The sequence below is a fragment of the Lutjanus erythropterus genome, chromosome 1, assembly GCF_056507025.1.
Source record: "Lutjanus erythropterus isolate fLutEry1 chromosome 1, fLutEry1.hap2, whole genome shotgun sequence".
NCBI lineage: Eukaryota > Metazoa > Chordata > Actinopteri > Lutjaniformes > Lutjanidae > Lutjanus > Lutjanus erythropterus.
Window position 1 is genome coordinate 42879458 of NC_139317.1, and position 23071 is coordinate 42902528.

Genomic DNA, 23071 nt, shown 5'->3' on the forward strand with positions numbered 1-23071 from the left:
CTCACACACACACACACACACACACACACGGACACTGCACGTTACTGACTTCATAATCTTTTGTAAAATAAAAAAAAGACTATATGTTAAACAGATTAATTATTGAAGTTAGAACGAATATTATTACTTTGTGTCTGTAAGCTGTTTGTAAAACATACTTGAAAATTAAAGACTTGTAAATAAAGCAGACAGTTTTAATATATGGAACTGATAAAACGACATAAACTGGCTTTTTATTACGTAATATATAATATTAATACTGCTGTTTGCAAGTTTCTCCGCACCTATTTGGCGTCGTGATTTTAGAAGAATACAAACTCCACAGCTAACTGAGATTTCTATTTATCATCATGTTACTCTTAAAATGTTAAATGTTGAATGCTCTGTCCTCAAACACATCTGGCACGACGAACTAACTGTTAAGTTTTCCCACCTAAACCCAGTTCACCGTCACACTGGTGTAAATCTTCAGCTGGACCGCAGTGCAGATCAGAGACTTTCTAACGCTTTAACTTGTAGGAATAAAAGACTGTAAAGAGGAGAAAGTGTTGTTTTGTTTTAATGTATTTTAGGTTTGGAGCCTATTCATGCGTTTGGCAACTGTATAAATCAAAGCCCCTCTCTCTTTCTCCCTCTGTGTGTGTGTGTGTGTGTTTGTCTCCCTCTCTCTCTCCTTCCATCTCTCCCCCAGACTCAGTCCTGTAAGGTAGGCGTAGTGGGTCATGTCTGCATGTCTACATCCCCATTAGAGAACACAATGAGTCCGGTTCAGAACATTTTCAGCCACTCTAGACTTTTGCATTTCGAAAAAATAAAAAGAGAGCAGAGGCTTAATGTCTCCCCAGATGTGCCGCAGAAAATAAAACAAAATAAAACACAGGCGTATCAAAATTATATCTCATTAACCTGTTTAAAAAGATTAAAAATAATAAATTCAAAACAGTTTGGATTTTAGATTTTTACACTAATAAATGAGACTTTGTTTTGTTGATAGTTTTATGCGCACACGTTGAGAAGAGACCTCTTAATTTCAGCTAATTAATAACATAAAAATGCGACGAGTTTTGCTTCTGACCACAACACAAAATTCACATTTTCCCGTGCACCTCAGCAGGTAAATTGACGTGGTATTAAGTAGAAATCTTTCATATCTTTTTTTGTCTCTTAATCGTAATTATAAAGTAATAAAATGTTTTTTTTTCATCCAATACACTAAAAACCACGCTGAACCAAGTATGAAATATGTTTAAATAATTACTGCTGAAGAATTAAAAGTGTTGTCTAAATGTCTGAGGATTCGGTTAAATTACACAGGTTGTTTTTGTTCTTGTTGATATTTGAGAAAGAGAACAAAATTCTGCTCTAAATGACAATCATGAAACACTCAGACTCCTGTTCCTGAGTAAAAAACGCCGAACAGAGCCGCAGCAGCTCTGTGACGATCTTTTCAGAAAGTGGACTGTGTCAATCAGCCGGAGAGGAGAGCTCTCCATCGCCCCGTGAGCGCGCGCGCGCGTTATGCGTGCGCTTGCGCGTGTGAATGAGTGTTATGTTTGAGTGTACACTGGTGGGGTGGGAGGGGGTATTGTAGTATCGCAAGGAATGTGCGCACGGCAGCTGCGTGTGTGTGTGTGTGTATGAGTGTGTGTGTGTGTGTGTGTGTGTGACACTGATGGATGCGCCAATGGAAAGACGGACAGATGCTTGGGCGGATCTAACGGCATGCAGTGGTGGAGCGGCGCACATAGTCGCGGCGAGATTAGGGCGAAAACATCCTCGTTCGGCGGAGAGTCACCAATCACCAATCCTTCCACCGAAGCCCGGAGGAACAGACAGACTCACCGGTTCACCCCGCGGAGGAGCAGCGGCGCGGAGATCTGATTCCCTCGGCGGATCGCGACGGAGAGAGGCTGTTTCTCCGGCTATTGACGAGCGTGAGAGACGAGGCGCAGCAGCACCACATCTGGCGCAAAGGAAGACAGGAGGAGAGAGACAGACAGCCGCTGGCAACTCACCCTTCTCCTTCTCCTTCTTCTTCTTCTTCTTCTTCTTCCATTCCCCCCTCCAAGAGACGTTTATCCTTTGTTTTCAGCGTGGCGAGGATTGCCTGAAAAACACAGGAGAATATTTTTATCCACTTCACCAACTCAGCTGAATCCAAAAAACTTTTATTCCTCACTGTAAGGTGTAGAAAAAGGAAAAGGGAGCACCGGCCTCTTCAGAAAACATCTGAATAACCTACATCTCAGCTGAGGAGGAGTTTGAGCTTACCTGTGAACAAAAAAAGTACTTTATTCCAGTGAAAAGGGACAGCGCTTTGGTGAAGCTTTTTTGCGCAGGAAGGAGAGCGGAGCGCAGCGTTGGGAGACACGTCTGATTCGCTGCGTGGCTGATTTAAATAGCTCCTATCAGGCCACGTAAAGAAAAAAAAGGGAGAAAAGTACCGTCAGCGGCCAACTAAGTGTTTGGCAGTCGGCGCTATAGCTCGGCTGATCCGTGCGCTCCAGCCAGCCAGCCTGCGTGCAGCCTGAGCCCGTCCCCACCTCCTCCTCCTCCTCCTCCTGTACATTATTACAACAAGGGAGACCCAATCAAGCACGTATCTCGTCGATTCACGCACGCACGCGGACGCGCGCACACGCACCCGCGCACACGCGTACATACTGTGTGTGACTTTGCCCTCAGCGGATTTTTCAAAGCAGCTCTCGGACAAAATATCGTAGCCGTGCCAGGCAGGGGCAGCGTGTGGGCGACCAGTCCCCCGGTCGTCACCTCCTCCTCTTCCTCCTCCTCCTCCACCTCCACCTCCTCCTCCTCCTCTTTTCGCCTCCGCTTACTGTGAGAATAACAAACTGCAAAAAGCTGCATGTGGCTTTTGATTTTTTTTTTCGGACTTGGCCAGAGGCGAGTGGATTTTATGAGATGCTTTCAGGCGCGTTTCGGCTGCCGGTCCACCACCTCTTCTTGGCCGTGAATCGCGCCTGATCACCGGGAAGGAAAAAGAGCGGAGGAAGAGCTCATGGATCGCGCGGCGGAGCGGAGGATCAGCCCGTAAAGTAAGTATGCATTTCACGCTGTCAGCCTGCGTGTGTGTGTGCTTGTGAATGATACTGCATGTGCGTGCACGTCTGCCCCGATCAATCTGCGATCCGACTGACATTACGCACATTTTTTAACCAAAAAAAGCTCCCGCTCGTTTGGAGCGATCGGGGCCAGAACGAGGCAGTGAATGACAGAAAGAGAGTGAGAGAGGGGGTGAGGGAGGCAGGGAGATAGAGGGGAGAGAGAGACAGGGAGCTACGTGACGCCTATCAGCGGCGGAGAGGTTGAACCGTAGAGGAGGCGCAGGGCTTCAGTTGTGTCAGCTCTTGATGTGTTGTCCCCCTTGTTTGCGGACTTTTTGACTGACGCGATCATTTGGTTTCATCCCTTCAAGCTTTGCCTGTTGCAGCCTCCGACGCCAACTAAAGAGGATCACACGGAGGCGCTTTTTAAACCTCCCCTTCTTCTGTTTTTCTACCGCGGAAGGAAGGAAGGAAGGAAGGAAGGAAAGAGCCCCCTCTGTTCCTGCTCCCACCGCCGCCGCGTCCATCCAAAGCCGGAGCGGGCGAGACAGCAGCGATCAGAGAGAGCAGCCAGCCGGGGGGTTCTTCTTCTTCTTCTTCTTTTTTTTTTTACTACCTTCACATCCACTGGCTCTTCTTCTTCTTCTAATTTATTTTCGAAACTGCCTCCCCCTCCTCACACACGCACACCCACCCCAATCTATGTGGGAGCCCTGAGAGCGCACACCCAGGGGGGGAAAACTGTTATCAAAGCTCCCGAGGATCCCCCAAGGCACCCTCGGATCACCGGGGCCACAGACGCACTCCCTGCCGGGCCCCCGCAGCCGACATGCCGCGGAGGAAGCAGCAAGCGCCCCGGCGCGCCGCAGGTAAGCAGCACGAGCTGGCTTCGGTTTTGCGTGCGGTTGACCTCTCTCTCTCTTTCTGTCTCTCCTTCCCTCTCTCTCCTTCTCTATTTGCCTCCCCCCTCCTCCCCTCCTCCTCCCTCATTCACTTACTTTTCATTGATATTTCCCTCACCCACATAGTAACATTTACGTAACTGCAACAACATCTTTTGTTGGTGTACTGTAAAACATCCTGCACTCTGGGTAGACTTTTCACAGCTCCAGAAATCTCAAAACAACTTTTGCCTTCTCATATTATACCTTTGCTATCATTTATAACATAGTAACTCATATTACCTGCAAGAATAATCACTGTTTTACCATCTTATCAGGGATTTTTAGAGCTCAAAAGATCCTTAACGCCACGTTTTCTTTTTTGTTCAAGTACAATTACTAGATACAACAAATGTCACTCTTTCTGTGGTCTGTAGTACAGCTGTAACAATTAGTCAGTAGTCGATCAACAGAGAAAATCATCTCTAATCTCTAATGTTTGAGTTCTCTTTAAGAAAACATGTCCAACGTTAGCTGTTGACTGCTTTTCTCTGGCGCCTATCACTGCAAATTGAACCTCTCTGGGACAAAACAAGACATCTAAAGATGTCACTTGAGGCTTTGGGAAACTGATGGGCACTTTTAAATTTTTTGTTCCGAACAAAATGATGGTATCTACTTTTCAGAGCTCCAGAGCCCTCCACACAAGTTTTGACCTCTCATACTGCACCGATTCTATCATTTATTTCATAGTCATTTCCTTTATAATCATGTGAAGTATCAACCACTATGCAGTAACTCTGTTTTGCCAGCTTATCAGGGGTTTTCTGAACTCAAAAGATCCTTAAATTCACATTTTTCTTTTTGCCTTCAAGCACAGTTATTAAGCATCACAAAGGTCTTTCTTTGTGGTCTGTGGTGAAGCTGAAACAATTAGTCGGTAGTCGATCAACAGAAAAATTCATCTCCAATCTCTAATAGTCAGTCACTTTTCAAGAAAACCTGCCAAACATTTGCAGTTACAGTATTTCTGCTTTTCTCTTTGGGTTTTGAACTCCTTGTTGGACAAAGCAACATTTGACGATGTTATGCAGTACCTCTGTTTTATCACCTTCTCATTTTTTTTCTTTTAGAATTCCAAAAACCCTGAACGCCACACTTTTCTTAAAGTAAAATTTGTCGAAACACCACAAAGTCACACTTTTTGTGGACTGTTGAGTTGAAACAGTCAGTCGATCAACAACAAAACAATTCTTTAATTTCCAATCATTTGTCGCTTTTCAAGAAAAATTGTCAGACATTTGCAGTTGCCAGCCACTTGTACAAAAATGCAAATATAGCTGCTTTTCTCTGTTGTTTCTTCCTGCAAACTGAATCTATGAGTTTTGAACTGGTGGTTGAACAAAACAAGACACTTGAAGGCATCACCTCAGGCTTTGGAAAACTGTAACGGGCATGTTTCACAATTTTTTTAATGTGCTGTTTATGTTTTTTAATGTTCATATTAATAGATACGGTTGTTAAACATTTTTCATACATCATAAAAAACGGGCTTGGGTGTTTACCGGTAGCTGAAACATTCATCCTACTGCCTATCACAAAAAGGTCACAGGTCAGCCTCCGCGTAATACTGCTTGTTCGTTCTTCTCTCCTCGCCTCCGAGAACCCGATCTACCTCTTTTCTCGCTCCTTTGCGGCGCCTCCTGCTCCTCCTCTGCCTGCAGATACTGACTGTAGAATTAAGGATCCATGCTGGAGAGGTTTGGTGGAGCCCCGGGGTCAGCTGACTGTCACGGAGGCCTCTGACGCTCGCGCAAACTCTTTTAGCCACATTTTGTCTCACACGATCAGCATCTTTCTCTCTTTATTTTTTTCATTTGAAACATTACTTCAATATCCCCAGTCCAGTGTGTGTTTGAGTGATACAGTTACACCATCGGGTTGTTGCAATATTCTCTACAGGAATTTGGAATGTGTTTTGATACACAATATTGGGTTTTAGGGACCTTATTGTGTTTTCTATCCCCCATCGTATCAGTATATTGCTTAAAATCTATTTTTATAGTTTGATCTTAGTCATTGACTACCTATTCCTTTGAGACTATAATATCTCTGCAGATTTCGTAGAGGTTTACCATCCTTGTTTTTCATCAGGGTTCGGTCTGTTTTCTTTCTCTCCTTCCCTTCAGTTTCTGGGAAATACTTTTTTTCTTCTAGTCTAAAGATTATTTCACAGCCCGGGGAGGGAGTGTATACTGGAAGAGGAGCTTTAATGGACAATTGCCATCTTTGATTTGACGCCTGATTGATCACCTGTCATCTGGCCGAGCCTTTGATCTGTTCATTCCCGATAAGTGTCAATAAATCACCCTTCCCTCCCCTCCTCCCGCCTTCCCTCCCCTCGCTCACTGTGGTAGCAGAGGAGGGCCTGCTGAAGTCACGTCTGGCCTCACAAACTTCTAGCCATTAACGCCATCATTTAATTGCATCCTTGTATCTCCTTTTCCACCCTGCTTTTGTTAGCTTTTTTCTCTCTTCGAACCGAGCTCTTTTTTTTTTATTTTATGTTCCCATTAGAGCGGAGTGAGAGTTTTGGTGTTCTCATCAGATCATTTATGAGACTAATAATTTGTGTTCGTTTGCAGATTTTGACTCAATTAAACAAGCACGATCCTTCATTTTTCTTGCAGCTTTTGTCTTGTAACAAACGTGGCTTTGAAACACTAATTACATTTATATTTATTATAATGAATTAGTGGTGATTTATGCGTGACCTTTAGCATTTTATTGTAAGCCATTTTACCTCAGCACACTCCTGTTTGCAACTTTGTTTAACTCTCAAGGAAGTCCAGATTGCCTACCAGTACACACACACATAATTACATATGTGCAGCGGTGCATGCACACAAGACATGCTGCAATGACTTTATAGTACATATAAACCAGCGTGCAATACTTTTCACGCGCACACACACACACACACACACTCACACACGCACACACGGAGTGGTATGAAAAATGTAACTATTAGCCTAATCGCGAGGCGGAAGACTGGTTTGCTCCATCAGAAGGGCCCGTCAGAGAGACTTTGTTTCATATTTGATTTAATTGTCTGCCCTCTGACAGCCACATTCATCAATGGCCCTAATGGTCAATCAGAGGCTGGCACACAGAGAGAGTCTTATGTATTCTCAGCCCAGGGCCTTACTTGATCAAAATGTTTTAGCCCTAATGGACACAATGGGTGGGGGCAAAGAAATGGGTGGACGGACGGATAGATGGATGGATGGACGGATAGACGGATGGATGGATGCGCAGTGGAGATGACTGAGAGCCCTTTTATTCAGCTGGAATGAGCGAGGGAGTGTGCCGGCAGTGAGAGCGGTAGAGAAAATGAGGCATTTATTTCTTTGATGAGCGGACGAGAACAAACACGAGGCAGGCGAAGGAGGAGTTTCATTTTAGACTATTGGCAGCTTCCTATTTTTTACCCCTCATCCCTCCTCCTCCCCTCTGTCTCCGTGCTCCCCTCCCTCCCTCGCTCACAGCTGCAAGTTATAAGGTTGAGGGGAACTGCATGGCACACAAAGAGTGATGACAAATTGATTGCGCTGTAGTGATGGCAAGAGTTATGGGAGGATGGCAAATGATAGGCCTTGATTAGGAACTTGGGGAGAAGGGGGGTGCAGAGTACGCCCAACCTTGAGGTTTGTTTTTTTTTCCTTCACAGTAAAATCCCTCCCTTTCTTGTCTCTCTTTTTCCTTTCTTTTATGCCACTGATTTGGCCTCTCTATTGTGCACCCAGGACATGAAGGGTTCTTGCAGGGTTTTGCGGTTAAAGACAGCAGGTACATCTAAACTGAGCTTCAGTGATTCATTCAACCATCAAATCTGTGAGAATGACATTAACTTGTAAATCTGGTTGAAGGTCAGGGTGTTTATCGAAAAGTTCATTTTCACAGTACGATGACTGTCTCAGAAGATGTCACGATTTTGCAGTATCACGGTATACATTATTACAAGTAACAGAAACTTTTTAATCCAGTCAAAGGACCGGGTTTTTTGTAATCAAATATGTAATTTAAATCTGTTGAACTGGAGCTTTTAATTGATTTTTTATTGGTTACTACCAAAACAGACTATATTTATCCACTTAAACTTTGGGTTGCAACGGTATGAGATTTTTACGGTGCAATAACGTCTCAGAAAAAAATCACGGTATACAAATGACATTAACTTGTGAATCTGGTTAAAGGACAGTGTGTTTGTATGGAAAAGTTCATTTAAATCTGCTGAAATTGTGCTTTTTGTGTTTTTTAAATGAGTTATTATCAAAACAGACCACTTGTAGATCCACTTGAACACAGGGTTGCAACAGTGTGAGATTTCCAAGGTATGATAACTGTCTAGGAAAATAGCACGGTATACGGTATTGCGAATTAAATAAACTTGTAAATATAGTAAATATAGCTAAAAATCAGTAAGTTTATCAAACAAAGTATATTTAAATCTGCTAAAATGAAGCTTTTCATGTTGATTTTTATTGATAATAACCATAACAGACCACATTTAGACCAAACTGAACGTAAAGGTTGGGATTTATGGTACGATAACCTTCTCAGAAAATATCACAGTTTTGCAGCATCACAGTATACAGCATTACACATGACATTAACTTGTGAATCTGTTGAAAGGTCAGTGTGTTCATCAAAAAGTTCATTAAACCTGAGGAGGTTTTTGTGTTCTTTATTGGTTGTTACTAAAACAGACCATGTGTAGACCTGAACATAAGGTTGCAACAGAGATTTCCACAGTACAATAACTCAGAAAATGTTGTTTCACAATATCACAGTACAAATGCTATTAACTTCTAAATCTGATTAAAGGTCTGTGTGTTTATTAAATGTTTGAGCTTTACATGTTTTTTATTTATTATTTCCATAGCAGACCAAATGTATATCCACTTGAACATAGGGTTACAATGGTATGAGATATTCATATTTTCAGAAAATTTCACGGTTTCGTGGTGGTATACCATGGTATAGAGAAATAAACCATAAATCCCATTAAAGTTCTGTGTATTAAAAAATATCATTTAAATCTACTGAATTGGAGCCATTATGGATTTTTTATTGCTTATTACCAAAACAGACAATATGTAGATTGTTATGGTAAAATAACAAAAACAAAACAAAACAAAACAAAACAATTCCTGGTTTCACGGTATACAGTATTAAGTTATTAGTATTATCAGTTACAATGACCCATGGAGGAGTTTTTTTTGGGCTGAAGGAAAGCGTTATTATAATTTCCCACAATATTATGTTGTGACAGACATCAAATATAAAGCCGCTGTTTTTAAAATGGAAGTAGGGAAAATACAGTAGAATTCATTAGCATAGATGAACACATGTACATGGTTTGGTAACTGTCCTTTGTCATACCGTGGTATACCATGAAACTGGTAGACCGCTGAAAGCCTGAACATGGCATCACTGTTAACTCCTCTGCAGGGTTCTTCTGGTGCATGAGCACAAAGAAATAACCAATTTTCTACTTTACACAACTCCACAACTATGTCTACCCTTCCCGTGATCCCACACACTCTTCCTCTCTCTGTTCCAACAAACCTCACCACTGCCACCACACACACACACACACACACACACACACACACACACACACACACACACACACACACTTCCCACCCCGGCAACGGAGCGCACTCAGCTGTCTAAAAAGAGGAGTTGTTTTGCCAGCTTCATTAGCGTTCTCCTAATTAGCCGAGCATCTGATGGATCTCTGACAGGACTAATGATTGGAGATGACAAGCTCCGCACACTGTCACGCTCGCCAATTAGGTCTGTGGCATAGTTGGATGTAATCAACTTGATCTTACACTGTCCTCATTTGCCCCCCCCATCCCTCGTCTCCCCCCCGAGTTCCCCTTTTTTTAACCCCACCATAGGTGAGGTTTTGCACAGCGGTGGTGGCGTGGTGCGAGCGTGAACGGCGCTAGTTGGGTAGAAAGCTAATCCGGGTCACTCCAAAAATTAGCGACGAGTATACTTTGCGGACGATGACGTTATGCGTGTGCCTATGTAAGCCACACTGGCTTATTTATGTACACAATGTATACGTGCGCACATACACCGCTTGCTGAGCGAGGGTATTTATTTTTTCAGCGCTCCTGACATCAGGAAAGGACAAAGCTCAGGCGAGCGTCGGGCTTTTGTCTGAGGGCTTCAAAGCCAGGCTAGACCAAACAGATCATTGTTAGGGGAGAGGAAGCTTGAACATCAAACATCCCGTATATTTTCTTACCTCATTTTTTTTCACAGTTCCAAATTCTGCTTGGCTTTTCACATGTGCAACTACAAATCTATTGTTTCAAAGCTATGTAAAAGTCAAAGGATGTTTAGCAGTTAGTAGCAGCTGCATTGTGTGTGTGTTCATGTGTGTGTGTACTTTCCTCCTATGAGCCCACTGCAGATTGATGACGTTGACACTGGTCATTATTAGCTACTCAATGACACTTTCCCGGAGTGGGAGGATTTTTCACCAGCGTTGATTTTTCAGAAACACCTATCATCAGCATGGTGTCCAAAGAGGCTAAGCATGATTTATGTAAATATTAACATCAAGACAGATCTGGTTCTGTCCAACAGGAGATAGATGGCAGCCGAGGAGGAAAAGCAGCTGATTTCTGTGATTTCTCTGCCTCCGTGTGTGTGTGTGTGTGTGTGTGTGTGTGTGTGTGTGTGTATGTCCGCCGGTGTGTGTGCGTGATTGATTGTAGATGAGAGCGAGAGATTAATCATGCTTGATGTGTGTTAACGTTGCACTCGCGGTGGATCTAAGTCGAGATGCAGTGGCCCACTTAGATGTACTCACACACACACACACACACACACACACACACACACACACACACACACACACACACACACACACGTGCACGCTCTCACACACACTCACAGGAAGGAGCGGGTACACTTGCTTATACACACTCACAATACAGATACACACATTGCACACATTTTTACCAGGAATTTATAAAAGTACATTTATTATGAGATGTGATCTCTATGAAAATTGTTTTATTTGTGTAAAATACAACACATCATAATATACGGGCACCTTGTATCAGAGCATATTCCTGCATAGTGGATGGGATCAAATGAAACATGTCAATATAATGAAACTAATTAACCTCGTTTAAAATGGTATTGACAATTGTGTTAATGAGTGTGTGATGATGAGTGTGAAAAATGATTTTGTAAACAGCACCTTTCACACAGCCCTTTGCTACTTTGCTACCATTATTAGCTATAATTTGACAAGTATGTCTTTTTTGTCATCTAAGAATGTGGGAAATGATACAATATTGTTTAATATTATATTATACTTCACCCATTGCCTTTTCTTAGTGCTTTTCACTCACATATATTCTTTAGCCATGTTTAGTTCACTTACAGTAGCTGGGATAAATTTATTTTGTGTGTGTGTGTGTGTATTACCGCGCCAGGTTACACAGGTGTCACAGTAAATACACAGTAATATACATAAGCACAAGAAGAATTAAATATATATCAAAAACATATTTTTAGGGAGGGGGTTGATTTTTGCACTTATGCTGGAAAAATATATTTTTGCTCCTTTGCACCTTTGCTAGTGAACCTTGGAACTGGCCAACCTCCTCGTGATTAATTATTTTTATTTAATGTAGACGTCAGCTCCATCAGATGGAAAATCTGATAGAGTTGACGTCTTATGGAGAGGACAAAAAGTTACATTTTTTCCACTTCACAGCATAGTTGAAGTGAGTAGCCATTTTATTTTTTCAAGTTGCTAAGAGTTCTCTCAATGCTAATCAAAATACACATTTTTAATCCATAATTCTTATTTAGCTTTGATTTAGAAGAGCTACAGAGTTGACATGTTACGGTTGAGACACATCTGAGAGAAATATTATTGTATAAATTTGTCCATGAGCAGAAAGATTACCCATGCTTGAGCAGTATTCACACCTTTTTTAAAACCAGGAAGTGAAACAGGGATCCTTTGATGATAGCTGACCTTTTTATGCCTGATTAAATCAGGTTTGTGTAAAAATTTGACAGAGTTGACGGTAATCTGGGACACAACTTTAAAGGGCTAACATTTTCATAAAAATATCAATTTTAAAACAAATGATTAGAATAGCACATTTGTACACCTATTTAGGTATTGTTAGTTTTAGATTTTGAAGGCTTTTAAATTGTAAAAAAAAAAATTGTTAAATTGTTGTGAAGTTGTGAATTCTTGTTGGGGACAAGGACTTTCTGGAACAGAGCAAATTTAGAAATTAAACCAAAACATTTCATAAATAACATATATATGACCACCAAAATTTTAAATTAGAGTGTTGGTGTTAATAATTGTATTTTTTTTTGTCATTTTTTGTCAGGAACATGAATTGTCCCAATTTAGTGCTATAATAAGATACATATAATATCTATAGAATACACAATGTAAGGAATATACTAGAGTACACAATAAATATACTAAAATTTAAAATGTAATATGAACTGGATAATACAGTCCATACATTATACAAGTGTGAAAGTCTTTGAGAAGGTGTATAAAGATAATGATGTGTAAATTAACCATTAAAGAAGGGTTTAGTGGAGAAAGAAGCTGAAGTGTGAGACAGAGGACGTGTGTTGTAGAGAGTTATTGCTCGGAGAAGGAAAAATTTCCTGCATCGGCCCTCTCAGTCCCAAAACTTTTACCACCTTTGAGTTCTGTCTTTAGCGTTCTAGTATCCCTCTGAAACATTTCAAAGCCTCGTCGCCTGGAAATGACCTTTTAAGACATGGTAGAAGAAGAATTACTCAAGTCCTTCATTGGAAGATTGAAATTCAGAGGTTAGTCATCCTCGAAGTGAAAGTCGTCCACTCTAATTTCTAATGAAGTGGACGTATTTGAATAGCAGCGCTTCAGAGTTTTCCATCTGCAGTCCATTCATCTAAAAGGTTGTGGTTCTTTAATGCTCGTGCTCCAACTGCTTCACACCTGACTCAGGCTAATACGTATTATTATTTTTTTTTTTCTTTTTTGAAATGCACTGATCATTCGTCCGGTCACTCTCACATGTAACCAGCACCAGCTGACAGATCAGACTGAGGAGGAATAAAACTTTGGGGACTTTTCTCTAAAATGAAGCTTGGTTTCCTAAATCTGAACAGTATCTACTGAGATGACTGAGGAAAAAGTTGTGCTTTTGTTTCCTATAGTATGACATATTGCAATGCATGGGATAGAATTGTAGTGATCAAATATTTATCAAAAGCTCTGGAGGTAGAAGGGACACTGACTGTCACCGTCCTGAATGTTCTGATGCTCAGGTGGAGGGTAAAGATTTAAACTTGCAGACTTGGTGCAGACTTTCCATCTTTTAAAAATCTGTTGCAGTGGCTGTCAGGGTCGTAATCAGATTTATATTGTTGTTCATTTGTCTTAATCATCCAGACAGACACTTCAAGTGAATATGGCAACATTTGTAACCAATGCCTAGCACAATGAAACATCCCCAGCTGATAACTTAAATTAAGACAATTATTTTCTGTATGTTTCATGAAATTTTATGTGCAAATATGCAAATAAGGCATCATCTAATGCTAACTTTGGTGAAATAAGGAGACATCCAAAGATGCAAACAGTCAAAGTTAAAAATAAAACACCTAAATGTGTATTTTGGATGTTTCCTCTCCATTGTCTGAAAGACAACATGTTATGGAAGCAAAATAATGGAAGCATGAAAACACAATGTGTTTTCGTCTTAAGTGTACTTTGTTTTTCAGATTTTTTTTTGGTTGATCTTAAGCTGATTCTGTCATACTCTTTTTTTTTTTCTTAAATGCTCACAAGAAAAAAAGGTTGGGAACCACTGTTAAATGGCATGCAGGTTTACTGGCAAGCCAACTTGGCAAGTTAAAGGTATGCGGTACTTATCCACAGTCAGTGTATTACCTACAGTAGAGCTTGTTCCTCCCCAGGTTGGAGAAGCGGCAGTACTAGCATGGAAAAGCAATTTACTGCTGTGGACATGGTTGGCAACAAAACCTATTTTCGTCACCTAAAACAATTGATATCAAGTGTACGCAGCCTTTTCCAATGTGAAGATGCTGTTATATAAGCTAAATATTGCCCCTTCTCTTGCTAAACCAGACACCTTTTGCAAAAACAGTTGCTGTACTACAGCTGCCTTGATCTGTTAGCTTGTTTGTGTGATTATGTGACTTCTGTGAATCCAAACTAATCTTTTAAAACACTTAAGTCACACAATAACACAAACAAACTTACAAATCATAGCAGCGGTACACCAGCACCTCCCATAGTCTGTAGGGTAGAATGACTAATTTTGCTAATGGAGTCTGGTTGGTTTGGAGAGAGCGATATTTGGCTTATATTAAAGTCAGAAAAACAGTGAAATGTTTAAAAAGCATACATTTAAAATGGCAGAGGCCTTTTTTAGGTGGCTAAAATATGTTTGCTGCTGACCCTGTCCTTAGCAGTGCATTCCTTAGCTTCCTGCACCGGGATTCCTGCTGCTTCTCCAAACTGAGGACATGCCATCCACCGACTATGGATAAGTATCTCATGCCACCTCAGTTCAAATAATCCAAACTATTCCTTTAAAGTTGTGGTTAGCTGGCTCCAATAAATGTTCCACTAAATCCCAAATCTTCCCTCATTCACCAACCATGTTTTCCTAACTTTTTGCATGTACGCCGAGCTGAAAACACTTTGATTCCCGGTCAGTCTCTGCATCCCGGTCTCAGTCCTGCTCCCCGCATTACTTTGCGCCGAGTGAGTCTTTCCCAGGCAGCTAACTGACACTGTGATTAGTTATGGCCTTCGTCTGCTTTTCTCAGTGCTCCTGCCCCACAACGCTCTGCCACAATGAACCGGGAGACGAAGAGAGAGGGGAGATATAAAGTGGGAGAACTGTTGCATAGTTAAATATTCTATCATAGGGAAAGACAGAAAGGTAATGAGATTGTAAAAAAGATTATGTGCACAGGCTAGAGAAAGTAGGAGCAAATGAAAAAGCAAGCAAGTAGACAAACGACAATCATAGCGAGCGAGACAGAGGAAGAGGGAGGAAGAGGGGAGGGGAGGGAGGGGAACTAGAGCTCCCTCGTCTCCTCCTCCCCCCCCCCCCCCCTTCCCTTCCTTGAGGATAAGTGGCTGATGGTTTATAAACAGTGTTTCTTTCCCTCCCTCTCCCAGAATCTTCCGTCATGGCTCCCATTAGGTTGACAGCTGTCAATTAGAGCTCCCTTGGTCTGGCGCACTGCACTTTATTGCAGGCAGTTGATGCTGTCATTTTGCTCCCAGTTTCGCCTTGAGCGTTATCACGAGCGCTCAAACAGTCAATAGCTGATGCATCAGCAGTTATTTCTTAAATTGGCTCACAAGGCTGCATCCTTTCCTCATTTTTTTTCTCCCCCCCCACCCCCAATTCTTCTCCCTCTCTCCTCCTCTCCTCTTCTCCTCCCCGTTCTCCTTCTCCTCCCCAAAGATTATTTTGTGAGCAGAGGGGTGGCTGCAAACAGTGCCAGAGAGGTTGCACAGCACAGGACACATACAGACAGATATGCTAAAGAATTTGCATCTGTTCTTTTTTTTATTATTTTTGGAATGGAGTTATGTGTAGCAAACAGGGCTTAATCAAAATATTATCAAAATCTCAGAATGGCGAAGTGCAATATCCAAAACGCGGAAGATAAAATGTGAAACTACACAGCGCTATAATGAAGTACTGTAGTGCTGCAGAAATCATCTTGTTCTCCAAATGTAAGAAAAACATGTTTGTTTGGTGTTGACTACTACAAATGTCACATCATCGTGATTTGAATTGTTTTTCTTCTTGAAAAATTAAAATTGTGATGCAAAAATGATCATTCCCACTAATTGTGAATTAAGGTGATCATATACATATAAATAATGTCATGATACACAAAACTAAACATTTAAACTTTCATCAATATTGTCATATAAGACTAAATATCGCTATAGAAAATTTTAGATTTTGATTATATTGTGATATGGTATATGTTTTGTCTTTTCCTGGTCTTTTCCTCTTTATAATCCACATTACTGATGATTATTCAGCAAAAACTATACTGTAATATTGTATTAATATTTTGTGAAACAGCATCCCTATAATATTGTCACAGTATAGATGAATATAAATACTATATATCAATAAAAATATCATGTTTTATTTTGTCCATATCGCTCAGCCCTAATTTAAATACAGTTTGGATCATGTTTCCAATAACAACGAGGAGAGGAGGAGGAAGAAAAAGAAGTCGCTTTTTACTTTGTTTCTCTTTTGGACATGTTTGTTATATTATTATTAAAAACATCCTTATAAATGTAGCAAACAAGTCTGAGAAAATACCTTAAAATAACTTTAAGTATTCTGATTGCAATTAAAATTGCAAAGGCTAAAATTGTGCGTTGAAATGCCTGGTGGAATACTCTTAAGACTGTATTAAAAAGACAAGTGCATAATAGAGTTGTCACAATACCGGAATTTTAATACTAGTATTAAAAAAAAAACACTCTATAACTGTTTCGATATCAAGGCAAAAAGAAATAAAGGCACTCAAAATAGGATTATTTTTCTTTTTTTTAAATTAACAATGTGCACACAGTGTTACTACAGGAAAAGTCTGTCTGGTTTTGCTGCAAGCCAAATTTGAGGCAGGACCATAAAGATGGAAGTGAGGTGCTGAAATAGCACTTAGATCTTTTTTTTAATAGTTTTTGCATTTTCAGTGCTATAATTAACAGATATTGTATCATTTCAAACAGCTAGTACTGAAAAAGTACTGAGGTATTGATACTTTTTACAGTAAAATAATAAAATGTTATCATTTATATTGTCAAGTGTGTCGAGGTCAGATGCACAAGTGTTCAGCATAAAAAAAGGCAGAAAAGGCCTATATTTATTCAAGTTGTAAGTCAAAGTATACAATAACATTTTAGACCTGTTTCAGTGCACAAGAGCAAATATACAGGGCAGTAAAACTGTATTGCTCTATAATCTATGGCTGTTTGTATTTTGAATGAGAGTCAAAATGTTGATGGCTACTCATTTAATTATGTTTTAAGTATTTTGTGTCAGAATAAAATTCATGGCCTGTAATAGACTTACCTATAATAACAGAGATCAAAGGTTATTGGTCCTAATCCAAGCGGCAGCCGCTCGCTGTGAGTTCTGATTCAAAGGGCACGCTGGGAAAATGGCTAAAACAGGAAATGGAGTGAGTGCAGCGAGATCTCCGTGCACACACACACTTCCTGTGCTGACACAAAGCAGATATATGTGTATTTACTGCTGTGATCCCTTCGACCAGACCTGCTGTAGTGTATTATTTAAAAAACATGTTTCTGGGGTGGTCCATGTCTGGCTTCGGACTCGTGAGAATACTGCCTGTCCTAAAATCAAACAGGTCGCACTCATCGTCAAATACTGGGCGTAAATTATGAATGACATCGGGTGGATCTTTGGTTTCAGTCATTTTAAGAAATGTGGAGAAAGTTTAAAAGTCAGCCAGTTAGTCAGTTCTGTTTCCAAGTTGCTTCTGTTTATGGTTAGCTATATTTTTATAGCATGTACAGCCTGTTATACTTGCTGTCATGTTCAGGAGACAGGGGCTAATGTGTGTGTGTGTGTGTGTGTGTGTGTGGGTGTGTGTGTAGAAAAGGCTCATGGAGTTTAAGGAGCTGCAGGCTCAGTAGGACGATGAGACAGTGTCAAGGCGAGGTGTGTGTGTGTGTGTGTGTGTGTGTGTGTGTGTGTGTGTGTGTGTGTGTGTATCTTTTGAGTGTCATCTGGGCTCGGCTCCAGGTCTGGGTTTCTTCTTACCCTCAGTGGGGGTTGCCTTTATGTCTGCGACGTGTGTGTGTGTTTGTGTGCACGTTTGTACAATCAGAGCCCCCTTCGCTTCCCTTTTCCCACGGAGGCTTTGGCTGAACCAAGACGAGACTGGCAGCCATCAGTCTCGAATGTGTGTGTGTATGCGTGTGTGTGTGTGTGTGTGTGTGTGTGTGTGTGACGGTGGCTGTGATGAAAGGCAGGGGAGCCAGTGAGGACCTGTCTGAGGCCCTGGTAATCAGGGCCAGCCTGAGCTGACATCCTTCTCGAGCTGACAGTGCCTTCCTCTTCTCTCCTCGCACAAACACTCACACACACACACACACACACGGCTGAACGGTCACTACTCATTCACTGCCACAAGACAGTCCGACATGCCTTTCCTCCCTCTTGTTTCATGTTCTGATCCGTTTCAGATGTTTAGAATTATCCTCACTCTCTACAACACCGCGACTGTGTGCGTGCATGTGTGTTCTTGTTTAACTACATTTGTGGGGTCCACAAGTAGCCCACTGACTTGTGGGGACCAAAATACTGGACCCCACATGTTTAAAGAGCTGTTTGAGGGTTGAAACTCGTAAGGTTAGGGTTAGGGTTCAGATGTTGGGAATTATCCTCATCCTCTACAACACCACAACTGTGTGCATGCATGTTTGTGCTTGTTTAGCTATATTTGTGGGGTCCACAAGTAGCCCACGTACTTGTGGGGACCAAAATACTGTCCCCAACAAGTTTAAAGGGCTGTTTTAGGGTTAGGGTTAGGTGCACCGGAGTGCATTATGCCAATAATGGGTCCTCACAAATATAGTAAAACATAGATTGTTTTGTGTGTGTAATCTGAAGGTTTATGAGTCAAACCAGGGAATGCATGGTTTGATATGGTGTGGTCTTACAAGGGTGTGGTAGGAAATGTGTGTGTGAAACAGCATGCTTCCGTCTGTCTGTGTTTTCTGTCTATTTTGTGTTGTGTGTGTGTGTGTGTTCTCAAAGAGGGTTAAGAGCAGAAGGCAGGTAAGAGAAAAAGAGAGAAAGCGAGACAGTCAACCATGCTGAAAGAGAGAAAAAAAGAGAGGGGGAGAGAGATGAGAGGAGTGAGGAGGAAGGCTGTTTTATTTTATACTGCGAGGGCCTGTTGCTAATTAATGTTTCTTGGTCGGTTTCTGTCGGAGCTGAGTAATGTTTTTGATCTTTATGCCTGATAACTGCATACCTAATGAGATTTCAAAGCTGGTGGAGATGGGAGTTGCTGCTCCCTGCAATTATTGACAGATGCCTTTTCTCCGCCACTGGCTGCCGCGCCATAAATCCTTCCTCAGTAATGAGCTTGAGAAGTGCCACCCTGCCAGTGAGCTAATGAAACCGAGCAAGGGGGGCCGCCTGCGTGTGTGTGTATGTGTGTGTGCATGCGTGCAAAAGAGTGCATCACACTCCTCTGACACATTTTTTTCTCTTTAAATGCACTCTGCAGATGTCAGCCACCTCGCCTGCTAGCGACAAAGAGAGAAAAGAGGCAGGAGAGTGGAGAGATAGTCGACGAGGAAAAAGAAGGGGGGAAAAAGGAATACAAAGCAGAAGCCTTCGCCCTCTGTTTCTCCACTTTATGAGAAGTTTCAGGGTGGTGCAAGGGGGGTGGGGGGCTCAGGTTACAGCCCCATGTTAAGGCTATTTGTCTAGGTTTGGCTGTTTTATTTGAAATACTAGTATCTCTGTTGCCAAACGGGACTGTGATTGATATCGTCGCGCCCCCCCTCGCTGCTCGCCTGCCCGGATCCAGCAGTCGCTTCTCTTTTCCTTTTCTTCTCTTTTTTACTCGATGAACTCTTTCTCTCTGTAACTCAGCCAGGGAACGCAAAAAAAAAGAAAGTGGTGCATGAAGAAAGAAAGAGCACAAAAAGAGGAGAAACTGAAAAGGAAAAGCAGAGACGACCTTTTCTTTGCCCCGCACACTTTCACCCAGACAGAATATGTCTGGATGAATGTATGCATGCATGCATGAGCTTCTATATCAGAATGTGCTTTAATGTGGTGTGTTCGCAAGTGTGTATGTGGATTAGATATGTGCGCCATTAGCCGACTAAATGATTAAACATCGCTCTCCTCGCTAGTCCACACCAATACTAGACGGTTAAGCTATTGAATAATATTTTATTAATGTACAACGACGGGTAACTGTTGCCTCTAAGATGTTACACAGCTGCCCACCACTAGACGGCAGACTCCCCTACCCTCGCTAATTCCTGTATCTCCCGGATGTTGTTATCAGCAAAGTGGCCCAGATGACAGCTCACAAAAATAGTGTGGTCTGGCAGCTTTTTGATCTAAAAAACAGAAATAAGTTTGCAAATGGGCTGTGTCAGAATAAACTTGACATGTATCAACTCGACTGGAGCAATGTGTTTCAACACAGACAATGTAGGGTTTGGTATCAGACTCAGATACTTTTATGGTGATGACTGAATTGCTTCAATACTATTGAGTATCAAAAAATGTCTTGTCATTCAGTAACAAATTTTGATACCAAAGGACAAAATCTCACCAGCGTCACTGAGGATATAAGCATGCAGCATGCTTGTACCGAGATCTAACATGATGGTGATTTGCTTTTTAATGTTACAAGTCAGTGGGGCATGCTGAGACAGGGACCACTGTTTTGTTTTTCTTTACCACCAGGTCTTTGAACAGACTCTTCCTTTAAAGTGAGTAATTGTATTGAACTGTGCAACATAATTTTCTTTTTGTTGAAATGGGTTTGGTATTTTAAAAAGTGCCATTCAGGAACTAGTATTGAAGCCAAGGTATCAGTACAACTATCGAAAATCTTTGAACTATAACCAGACCTACAGGCATGTAGACATGAACCTGCTGGTGCTAGCACTGCGAATATTAGCCACATGGTGTGGCAGTTAACATTGCAGGTAAATGATGTTGTTTTCCTGCAGATACTGTGATCATGCCAGGTCTGAAAAGAGTTGTTATCATGTTTTAAAATATGATTTTGTTGTGGAAGAATATGATTAACAGCTTCAAATGGGTCTTAATATACTTACTATTTTTTAGACAATGTTGGACAATTAATAAATTGTGCTCAGTTTCAACTGTTTTGCGGGTGTTTTCTTATTTTTAGACTAGTCAGCTAGTATTAATTAAAATTTCTGTTTAACTGACAGGGAAATTACTCACCAGGAACATCCCTAAATGTGGATGCATGCATGTTTAGAACGTGCTTCTGCAGGTTTCCAGAAACAAAAGGGGGGAGAATCTTGAGCATATGTGTGCCATCTCATTGCCAAGTTGATTTCTCCCTCTTACTTTCTGCGCCATGTGGACGTTAACCCGCAAGTAGAGCACACTGCTGCCATTGGCACTGCTAACTAAGATGCTGTCATCCATCATCTGTATTTAAAATACTATTTGGCTATGGAGGAATATCATTAACTTCAAATGGCTCATAATACACACAATATTTTTTGGACAATGTTTTCTTTCTTTTAGTCTAGTCAGCTAGTCTAAATTAAAATTTCCGTTTATTCGACAGGGAAATTAGTCACCAGGAACATCCCTAATGTGGATGCTTGTGTGTGTGTTTGGTTCTGCTTTTGGAGGTTTCCAGAAACCAAAGAGGGGGGAGAGCGGCGAGTAGACGAGCGCCGTCTCACTGCCAAACAGTCGATTTCCCCCTCTCATCGTCCGCACCATACATCACAGACCCACCCTTCTCTCCTGACACAATGACGTGTGTCATTTATCAAACAGGGCCTTGCCAGGGCCTCACATGTGTGTGTGGGAGTGCATAGCCGTGTGTGTGTGTGTGTGTATACAAGCACATACGTGTGCTTTGGTGTGTAGGGCAGTCCTTTCCTCCTGCCTCTGAGGTCCACTCCTCCGGGGGAAGGAGGACGGGAGTGAGGGATGAAGAGTGAGAAAGAGAAAGAGAGAGAGAAGGAGGAGGATTACGGGTGTTGAATGAGTGAGTGAGTGTGTGAGAAGTTGGGGGAGTAGAAGAAGAAATCGGCTGGACTAGTTTCTCTAATGTTTTGGCACCGTTACTTTCCATATCCCCTATGGGTGATCGGGAGAAAAACAGTGTTCAGTGCGAGAGATATTGATACAGCAACTTTAAACAGTATTTTACACACAATTACTCACATTTCACATCATAAATAAGTATAGATTGTAAATCACACCTCCATTAATCTCCTTGATGCATGTGCCAGCACGCTGTTGTGTTTGTGTGTCAATAACAATCTGTGTATGTCTCTCTTCCATGCTCATGTGTCTTGGGGGTTGCTTGCAGGCGTGTATCAGTCACGATGTCTTATCTAACACACACACACACACAAACTCACAGCCGTGCGCGAGTCTCTCCCATGGGTTCGGGCAGTACAGTCTCTCTCTCGCTCTTCACTTTTCCCTGATTCAAAGGGAGGCCTTATAGAAGATGGATGCTCCTTAAAAAAAAGAGCCCGTTGATGGATATGAATCTGGCCCTGCCATTCATCACCGCTGTATTATTTAGACTGGATCGCTACAGAGCTGTAACCTGAGCTACAGCAACGAGTGTGTTTGTGTGCGTGTGTGAGTGTGTGAGGACACAGGAGGTGAAAGAGGGGGAGTGGGGCGGGAGGAAGAGGGGACAGTCGGGGTCTCGACAAAGGGAGGGAAAGAAGAATAACAGTGAAGACGAAGAGAGGAGAAGAAGTGACTGAAATTATGTGGCAAATAAAACACGGTCATGCATTATATTAAGATGCTTGTAATAAGTATTAGCTAATAGGTAATAATGCTTACTACCGTTAATATGTGTTAATAAGACTATATACATGTTAATAATAGCATAATAAACATGATTATTGCTAGATCAGAAGACATTTATGAGCATATATAAGAAAGTTGTTAACACTTTATAGATTGCTTAAGAATCTTAATAAAATCCGTATGAGTTTCTTAGAATTTTTATTACAAACTCATTTATTGAGTTTGACTAACGTAACTCTGTCAGTGTTAAATCTTTACAAAGCTTTTGTTCTTCCTTTATTAAGATTTCTGAACCACTTCAATATGCATTTAATAGCAGTTCTTAGCAGTAGGAAAAAAGCCTGAAAATAGTAAGATTTAAAAATAAATCATGGGTTTGTAATTTTATTTTGAACAATAATTAGAAAGCTAATTATTAAGCTTTTATTTTTTA

The 23071-nt window shown here is 41.4% G+C and overlaps 1 protein-coding gene across 1 annotated transcript in view; it reads left to right on the forward strand.

The window, feature by feature from the left end:
- The first annotated feature begins 2097 nt into the window (after nucleotides 1-2097).
- tshz3b (teashirt zinc finger homeobox 3b) overlaps nucleotides 2098-23071 on the forward strand; it is a 60882-nt gene continuing 39908 nt past the window's right edge. Inside the window, exons 1-2 of the mRNA XM_084722066.1 lie at nucleotides 2098-3056; nucleotides 3437-3934. Of these exons, the coding sequence (XP_084578192.1) occupies nucleotides 3895-3934 (40 nt within the window). The 5' untranslated portion in view covers nucleotides 2098-3056; nucleotides 3437-3894. The remainder of the gene's footprint in view (nucleotides 3057-3436; nucleotides 3935-23071) is intronic.